This window comes from Planococcus citri, chromosome 1 (assembly GCF_950023065.1).
Source record: "Planococcus citri chromosome 1, ihPlaCitr1.1, whole genome shotgun sequence".
Taxonomy (NCBI): domain Eukaryota; kingdom Metazoa; phylum Arthropoda; class Insecta; order Hemiptera; family Pseudococcidae; genus Planococcus; species Planococcus citri.
In genome coordinates, this window is record NC_088677.1 from 45,282,140 (window position 1) to 45,291,468 (window position 9,329).

Below are 9,329 nucleotides of genomic sequence, written 5' to 3' on the forward strand. Positions count from 1 at the left end.
GGTTTTTTCTACTTCCGAAAATATGTAGGTAAGATATGCATATTATAGAGTAGTCTGGAGAATCAACGATTCAATTTTAATTGTGAGTCATAACTTTTAAAATTAGATGCAAGGAAACAAGAAATATGAATTTTTATGAAAATAACGCAATGGTCAATTACAAGCCTAAAAAACATACACAACGATGGTAGGTACTAGGTATGTACTAATGAAGGACATTAAAGTACTCGTATTAAAGTACATATGTACCAGTGAATCACTTACACTAGAAACCGGTATGTGCATTATTTTGAGTCGATAAATCATCGACTAACGGTATCAGAATAAAGGGGAAAAAATAGTTTGAAAAAAAAACGCAATAACCTACGAGTACAGTTGTTCGAGACATTGACCTTATATCATCAAGACATAAATACGCAGAACCACATCGATGGTCGGCAAAGATGCGGAGACGATCGAACGCATATCCCAAAAGGTAAACAGGATGACCGGTTTTTATCACTAACGCATTCGGTATCAAGCTCGAATAAGTCAGTTGATCGTTGAATTTCCTCCATTGTGTAGTTCGGTCGACAACCACAAGCTGGTTAGCGAAAAGTTGAAAAAAATTTAATTAACGTGTTTCAAAATAATTTATAAATTTTTTCAAGTTTCAATTTGAAAAAGCTCGCAAGAAGTAGAGATCGCGAAATCTTTATCATTGGAATAAAAGTAAGCGGATCAATCGCGTACATTATTCATTCAATTTGCGTGAAAATTAAATCAAAATTAAGCGAACATCAATACTGGAGACAACTTCCTGGTACGTTGATTTTCCGTTGAAGAGAGTTTCCAATAAAAATGTCAAATAATGATTAAGCCAACGGTGAATCTAAAAACGAGAAAAAGCAATACGCAACTTGTTTCCTTGCCGAACCAGAAGATGTACCTGCGTGAACAGTTGCAGTTGATCTAGCAAAGGTGCAAGGAGAAACGCGAAATAGACACAATACTCAGATTGTAGACCAACATAACCTTGTGCTGACAAACCTTGAATATCTGGAAAGTGAACAATATCTTAATCGTCGTCTGGATTGGTTCGACTCATCTGTCAACAGGTTATCAGGTACGATATTTTTATAATAAAAATTAACCAATTATACTTTCAAATTTTCAAACATCGGTTACTCATTCATTTTTTTTGGAATTTTTTTAATCATTTTTTTTTAGTTATTTTTTTTTTTTACTTTTTTTCTCATCTCCGATATTTTTCGATATACATAACATTTCGAATAAATGATTACGAAATTCGTTTTGTTCACATTCTTCTAACACACCGCCTTAAATTCAAAATTAGACCTCCTACTAATCTTCAGTACTTACACATTTAATTTCTTATTGTTGCGATGGGTAGTTTCACTATCAGATAACGTTCTTCTTTCACACCAACTAGTCTCCATTCGTCAAAAATTTTCGACAACATCCATCAGAAACCCAATCAACTAATCATTCATTAGCACATATTATGTATTTGAACTTGTACCATGACCATGAACCTAACCTAGACCACAATCTTCTTTCCACAATCAAAATCCGAACGCATCCTTTACAAGCAAATATTTAAACTGACACCATCCACTCGAAATTATTTTAATGGGTTCCTTTTATCGCACACACTTATTTTTTGTCATTTGTTCCTATTTGAGTCGACAAACGTGACGATTAATTTCGCGTACATCTGAAAAGTTTAAGTAAAATATTAATCGCACACGATCGATGGTTTGTACTCGTATTTCCTTAGTCGTTTAAATTCCGAAGTGATTTCATTTCTACAACGACGCGTATTTTGAACAACCGGGTAAGTTTACAAATTTTGCATTTTACATAGGAATAAAATTCTACGTGAAAAAACTTCACCTTGAAAAATTACATTTTTTTAATATAGATATTTTTTAAAAAGACAGTGAAATATTTCATTCATGATCATGACATAAATAACTTTCCCCGAATATTCAACATAACTTTGTTCTTAATATGTACTTCCTCAAAAAAATCTTACGGCAAATGTGTAACTTATCACAGACGGAACGTATAATTGAAAAATGCGTTTCCGCATTTGACCACTTCCGTAGAAACAATAAGATAGGGGTGAAATATGCCACTAGAGAGAAGAAAATACACCGCTGAAATTATTAAATTTTTTTTTTAAAGGACCAGTAGGTACAGCTCTTAGCTGGTCACCGCTCAGTTACTATCTCTTCTCATAACGTCCACTTCAGATTCATCGGCTCAGTACTTTTACTTTCCAAAAATACAATTTTTTTTGAAAAATTTGTTGAATTTCTAAGCTGGACTAAAAAATGCCGTACAAATACATTTTTGATTGTAAAAAAATTTTAAAAATGAGATGATGCCCAGAAAAACTTACAAGTAGAAAAGTGCCAATGCCTATTCATTTAGTAAAAGAAGATTTTTCATTTTTAATAAGTAAGTAACAATTTTTAAAAATTTTCATCTAGTGAAAGAATAGGTATATCTGGGTCGGAAAACTTGGGTGCAACAGAATCCTCCCTTCCCCTCTACAAAACATCCACATGAACATGAAGGGACGAATGAACGTTGAAAAAAATTTTAAGCAATATTTTGGCCATATTTCGATAAGATTAGTATTTTACTCGATACGTAATTTGAAAAGAGGAATAAACTATATCTGAACTAAATAAATATTCTTGCGACCTGTTGAAATGGAGTGAAATTTTACGCTGAACTCGAAAACATTCATGATTTTCACGTTGATCCCAAAACATAAATTTTTGACTTCATAATTGTTATAGCTTTTGTGAATTTTTACGATTGTCATGAAACATAACCTTCCGACGTACAAATATCAAACTACAAATAGAAATTTCGCGCTGAATTTGAGCCCCCTTTCTCCCCGAATTCACGTATGACATGTAGATGGTTTTCAGATTTCCTCTCGCTCGAAAAACGTGGACATTATTCCTTACTGTGAGTAAAAATAAGTTGACTTTTTCGCGGCTGTTTTTTTTCCTTCATAAACAATGAATTAAAGAAAACACGAATTTTTAATAAAAGATGCATAACTCATCAAGCACTTCGATTTTCAATCCCACTTCATCAAATGCAAGGTTTTTTCATCGCTTGCGTAATCACACTAAACCTACAAGACAATCTGTCAAGAATTCTATTCGTATTTCGATTAAATTACGTTCAACATCGAAATTTTTTGGATGAACAGTCTCAAATTTGTTTCGATTGAAAGAATTGTTACGAAATTTGGAGAAAATTCATTTTGTCACATTCAAATAATTCGTGAAGGAACTTTGAAAAACAACAATAACGAAGAAAACTGCTTCAACCCTCCCTCTTCCTGCTATACGTTCAGAATAATATGAGTCCAACTCAGAAACGAACTCTATGCAGAAGTACAGCTCAAATTGATTTATTAGGCTATACAAAATTGAACATTAAATAGGTATCTACCTACTCAGCTAAAACGCTGAAAATTTGATACTTGACTAATACCTGTTCACAGACTCGCATCTCAACCTTTATTTTAATTTCATAGCTTTCAGCGAAATTCCGATTTTTCCGATTCCTCCAAAGAAGTAAATTTCATCAAAATTAAAAATCTTCCATTTTTTAAAATCAAATCTGATAAAAATGAGTAGGAAAAAATCGAAGATTTTTAAGTTTTCAGAGATAACAATACTTACATAAATGATGTATTTTGAGTTTATATGACATGAATTTTAGCCCGGTGGTACACCTCAAAAGAGAGTCAGGAGTTCCCAAAATAGCACGATTCAATTTTTATGGAATAAATTGACTAATTTTATGCGAATTTAGATTGATCGTCCAGTTGGGCATCTTTCTTACGTACATTGTACATATGAGAGGCGCATACGAAAAGGGTCCAAATGACCAAAAAAAAAAAAAAAAACTTCTCTGAAATTGTTGTAGGAACTAGGAACCCTTTAAAGAGTTCCTACAACAATTTCAGAGAACTTTAGAACTTTTTTTTTTTTTTGGTCGTATGGTCCCTTTTCGTATGCGCCCTCACATAAATTGCGAGGAAAAAAAATTCAAATAAAATTGATGACGTTATTCACAAAAACATCGTAAAAAATCAGCATCCTTGTAAGTTTGAAAAAACTCGATTGAAAACTGCCAAAAATAAAAAATTTTCAACTGAAAATTGCAATTTCACCCCTTAGGAATTAGGAGCAGTGTAGCTATCACAAGTACCAACTTTCACCGGTTCATTTCAAAATACCAGCAGAGTGGGGGGGGAGGGATCGATTCACCCTAATTAACTCGCTACAGGGCCACATTTTTTCAACAATCAATTTGACCATAACGTCATAAACTCCACTAAAAACTAAAATTGGAAAACTGATTGACTGATTTCAGATGACAGAGAAATCGTAACTCTCGCAAGATGACTCCATTCAACAGAAACACAACGTTAGCCGTGGTTTTCATCGCCTTGGTCTTTAAATGCGCGCATTCTTTCCTACTGCTACCTCTGCTAGGAGCGTCGTTATACCAGGCGTATCTCGAACAAGGCATAAACTTTCGCGAAAACATATTCTTAGGCGATAAACCAATTTTAGAAGAATACGATTTCATTGTAGTAGGTGCAGGACCCGGAGGCGCCGTAGTGGCAAACCGGCTGAGCGAAGTCGGTCATTGGAAAATTCTTTTACTGGAAGCCGGCGAAGATGAACATATCTACACCGATATTCCGGCTATCGCAGCTCATTGGAGTTTTTCAAATTTCAATTGGGGATACAAGGCAGAACGAACGGCAAACGCTTGTTTGGCGATGGTTGACCAGCGTTGCCCTTGGCCTAGAGGTAAAGGAATGGGCGGTAGTAGTATTTTAAATTACATGATATACACACGTGGTCATCGACAAGACTACGACGATTACGCGGCGGCGGGTAATCACGGATGGGGCTACGACGATGTTCTGCCGTATTTCCTCAAGTCCGAGAACAACTCGATACCAGAATACGAAAACTCGACTTATCATTCGCACAACGGATACTTGCACGTGGAAAGACCTCGGCATAAGACCATCTTGGTCGACGCATTCCTCGAAGGAGGCAAAGAACTAGGATATGAAACCATCGACTATACAGAACCAACGCAGCACGGTTTCTCCAGAATTCAAGCGACGACTCGAAAAGGACGCAGATGTAGCGCCAGCAAAGCGTACTTAAAATCCGTCAAATTTCGTAGGAATTTACACGTATCCATACAAAGTCGAGTAACCAAAATTCTAATTGATCCTCAAACGAAAAACGCGTACGGCGTAGAATTTGTTAAAAAACGAAGGAAACGAGTAGTATTTGCCAGGAAAGAAGTCATCTTATCGGCCGGATCGTTGAATTCGCCTCAGTTACTAATGCTTTCTGGAATAGGACCTAAAGAACACTTGAAAGAATTGAACATACCGGTAATTCAAGATCTCAGGGTAGGTGAGAATCTCAACGAACACTATACCACCGTCGGCTTGTCGTTTTTAATCAATCAAACCGGAGCTGCGTTGCTAGAAAAGCGTCTAACTTTGAAAGTATTTGCTGACTGGTTGAACAACGGAAGAAATCTGCTAACTATACCTGGTGGCGTTGAAGGAATAGGATATACGCGAACGAAATACGCTACAGAATCGGGTCAGCGTCCAGACATGGAATTCATATTTGCGTCCGCTTCGTTAGCGTCGGATCACGGCGACATTAGACGAAGTTTCGGCGTCAGCGATTGTTACTTCGATCAAATTCTGCGACATTATCAAAACAAAGACACGTGGACGATTTTGCCAATGTTACTTCATCCACGAACCAGAGGTAAAATTTTACTTCGCGATAAGAATCCTTGGCACGCGCCGAAATTCTTTTACAACTACTTCGAAGACGAACATGATCTCAAAGTAATGGTCGAAGGAGTCAAAGAGATTATCAAACTCAGCGAAACCAACGCATTCCAAAGAATCGGTACGAAACTAAATCCTGCGCGTTTGCCACAATGTTCGCAGCATGCTTATAAATCTGACGAATACTGGGGCTGTTTTATACGATACTTCACCGGAACACTGCATCATCAATGCGGTACATGCAAAATGGGTCCTAGCACCGACAAATCAGCAGTAGTCGATCCCGAATTACGAGTTTACGGTATAAACAATTTACGCGTCGTAGATTCGTCAATATTTCCCAAAGTACCCGGCGCTCATCTATACGCGCCAACGCTGATGGTCGGAGAAAAAGCATCTGATATGATAAGAAAACATTGGTTAAAAATAGAAGGCATTAATTATACGACCACTCCTTTACCAACAGATAGGTATTATAAAACTAGTACCGTTCCATGTTTGAGCATCAACAATCAAACGTATTACCTGAATAATAACACGTGAAACCCCAAACACTTCGCACCCTGTACAGTCCATTACAATGTAATTAATTTGTACATAATTCGTATCAACCAATTATTTATTTGCAAAATATACTTTTCTACTTTTTTTTTTACATAAACGTGTTTTCATCCCGGTAACTGTATCAATGATTCACTCTCAGTTTCAAACGAGTCCGCCTAATCTGACGATAACGAAAGTGAAACACGATACACATCGTTTATGATGTAAATCGTCGCAAGGATTATCGTGTCATCCGTACATCCATCTTATCTATATGTGTTTGAGACGCAGATTCTTCGAGAAATGCCGTCAACTTTAATATTTTTGAATAAAATGATATGAAACGTTTCGAAATTTACCTGATACAACAAGAGCTTGGTTCGGGCCGGTGGTATAAATGTTACCCATAATGAACGCGATCGAATTAATACACTATACACTAAAACAATATAAAAATAAGAAAATGAACACTTTTAAACGTGAAAAGATCTCACATCCACGTAATACGAATTACTAACAGAACGAATAATGAATTTTTCAAATATTTTTATGACCGGTTTCGAAAGAGTTTTCAGAAAAATTCACGATTCGTTATCAACAAAATTGAACATCAATGTCACTAGTAGTTGTGGCACGCTCATGTAGGAGCGCTATTGTGCTAGAAAGAAAATTAAAAAAGTAGGTTACCAAGTTACCATTCGGAGTCAACGAACATGTGTTGCACTCTGGCGGTGAAATGCATGAAACACATGTTATCATGCTGAAAGGGGGACATTTCAATACCACCTATAGTAAAAGGCCTGAGCGCTGTTTTGTGACGTCATCACTAATAGATAGTATGTACTCCGATAACGCTATAGAAATGAATGAAATATTAATGCACTATAATGAAATAAATACTGAGAACATTTTATTTTGCGTTTTGAATCACATTCTGATACTTAATAATCAATTTGAGATCAAGAGGGCAGAGTTGGCGCGATTCGAATCGCGCGAAAGAATCGAGAAAGAATCCGATTCTCACGATTCGAATCGGATTCGAATCGCGGTTCTTCAAGTCGAAAGAATCGGAAAACGCAGGAATCCGATTCCCTTTTATAGAGAATCGCACCTTCTCGATTCCCTGCGATTCCTTGCAGGTATTATTCACGTGTTGAAACAGTAAAATGCACTGTTTTTAATGGCTTTTAGTGATGCATTTGCATTTTGTAGTTTGAGACTGGTGACATTTTTTTAAAGATTGGCTGTTGTGTGATAATATTGCAAATCAGTGATTCTATGCAGTGAAAGAATCGCGCAATGCAAGAATCGGATTCTCTTTAATGGAGAATCGCGCCCTCGCGATTCTCTGCAATTCCCTACTCACAGCCACAAACGAAAGAATAGAACATGAAAAATGATCATATACCTAGTTGGGGAAATTACTGATTTCATTTAAAATTCATTTGTCAAGTCCTGAAGTTGAAAAAAATTAGTATTTGGGAATCGGAATCGGAGGGAATCGAGAACCGCTAAAGAATCGGATTCAGAACCGGATTCACTCTGTGAAAGAATCGAGAGTGGAGAATCCCGATTCTCTCAGGTATGGGAATCGTAATTCAGGAATCCGATTCTGACGAACCGAGGAATCGCGCCAACTCTGCAAGAGGGAATGATTTGAATGGAAAAATAAGTAAATATAAGTAGTGTTGGGCAAATTCGCGAATATTCTTTTTTTGCTTGCGCATGCGCAAGAATATGCGCATATTCTTGCGCATATTCCGCAGATTCTTTTCAAAAAATTAGAACATTATTGCTTAGTTTAGAGATAATCGGAAACTTTCCAAATTTCCATTGAAAAGGATTCAAATTATTAAGGAAAATTGGAAATTTATAAAGAAAAGTAGATGTAAAACTTGTAAATTGTGGAAAATTGTAGAAAAAACTTCAAATTTTTTGAAAAAAGTCATGATTTTTATTTTTTTGAGAGAATATTCTCCAGGCATTTGAGAATATTCGCGAATATTCGCGAATATTCTCAGATTATGCGCATTGAGAATATTCTCAGGCCAACACTAAATATAAGCTCATAATCAACACTGTTTTTATCATTAAAGATGAGAACTACACTCGTTTATGATCTAATTTCTAAAAGAATATCAAGAAAAACTCTGGAGGATGACAGCTGACAATGAGGAATATAGCAAAGAAGTACAACACATACAAATTATTGTAAATAATTAAATATTATCGAATATACGCGAACATAATCTCCAACTCAAAGACTAAGGTATACAAAACGATCACCAAACATTGCATACATGACGGAGATTTCTCTCGAAAATTCGAAATTCTTTGCAAACATTGTATTTATGCCTGTTGAAATCCATCCTAAGTATTTTGGATTGGAATTTAAAGCTGCTTCAATTGGTTTGAGATACTGATGATTTCTTGTTTAATATCCATTATCCATCATAGCAGCTTTAGCATGGCTGGTCTAAGAAGTAGATTTGAAAATTAAAATGTATTGTAGATTTTTCTCCAACTTGATGCGATTGCATTGTTCACTAACTACTTATTTCATTACAACATCATTCCGGTACAACACACTAGTACACATTAATTTTCATTTTAATCTACAGTTTACATCACTATTCATTCAAATTACACAACACGAATGAGTCGCAAAAAATTCATTTTTGTACACAAATCAAATAAACCAACACCATCTGTGATTGAAAACATCAGTACTACATTACTAGAACACATTTTATGACAAATAATAATTGAATTTCATAATTTAAATAACTTTTTTAACGAAAGTTTTACTCAATTTCACGAATTCGCCATTTAAACATACGTTAAAATTCAAATGGTAAACACAATCGAGTCATCTACTTGTGGTGACGTCAGAGCTGATAAGAAT

At 35.6% G+C, this 9,329-nt stretch overlaps 2 protein-coding genes across 3 annotated transcripts in view; one reads left to right on the forward strand and one right to left on the reverse strand.

The window, feature by feature from the left end:
- Flo2 (flotillin-2) overlaps positions 1 to 7,018 on the reverse strand; it is a 128,842-nt gene extending 121,824 nt beyond the window's left edge. Inside the window, exon 1 of the mRNA XM_065345373.1 lies at positions 6,784 to 7,018. Coding sequence (XP_065201445.1) covers positions 6,784 to 6,832 — 49 coding nt within the window. The 5' untranslated portion in view covers positions 6,833 to 7,018. The remainder of the gene's footprint in view (positions 1 to 6,783) is intronic.
- On the forward strand, positions 412 to 6,989 carry LOC135832239 (glucose dehydrogenase [FAD, quinone]-like). 2 transcript variants are annotated; one of them, XM_065345367.1, is made up of 2 exons: positions 412 to 1,105; positions 4,414 to 6,989. In XM_065345367.1, the coding sequence occupies exon 2, from the start codon at positions 4,442 to 4,444 to the stop codon at positions 6,422 to 6,424; it is 1,983 nt and encodes a 660-aa protein (XP_065201439.1). In that variant the 5' UTR covers positions 412 to 1,105; positions 4,414 to 4,441; the 3' UTR covers positions 6,425 to 6,989. The 2 variants fall into 2 exon arrangements, with proteins under 2 accessions (XP_065201439.1, XP_065201440.1); XM_065345368.1 differs by lacking the exon at positions 412 to 1,105 and adding an exon at positions 1,307 to 1,837.
- Positions 7,019 to 9,329: the final 2,311 nt, after the last annotated feature.

Coding starts and splice junctions, on each gene's coding strand:
- LOC135832239 (XM_065345367.1), top strand. CDS start 4,442: ATGACTCCATTCAACAGAAACACAACGTTAGCCGTGGTTTTCATCGCC.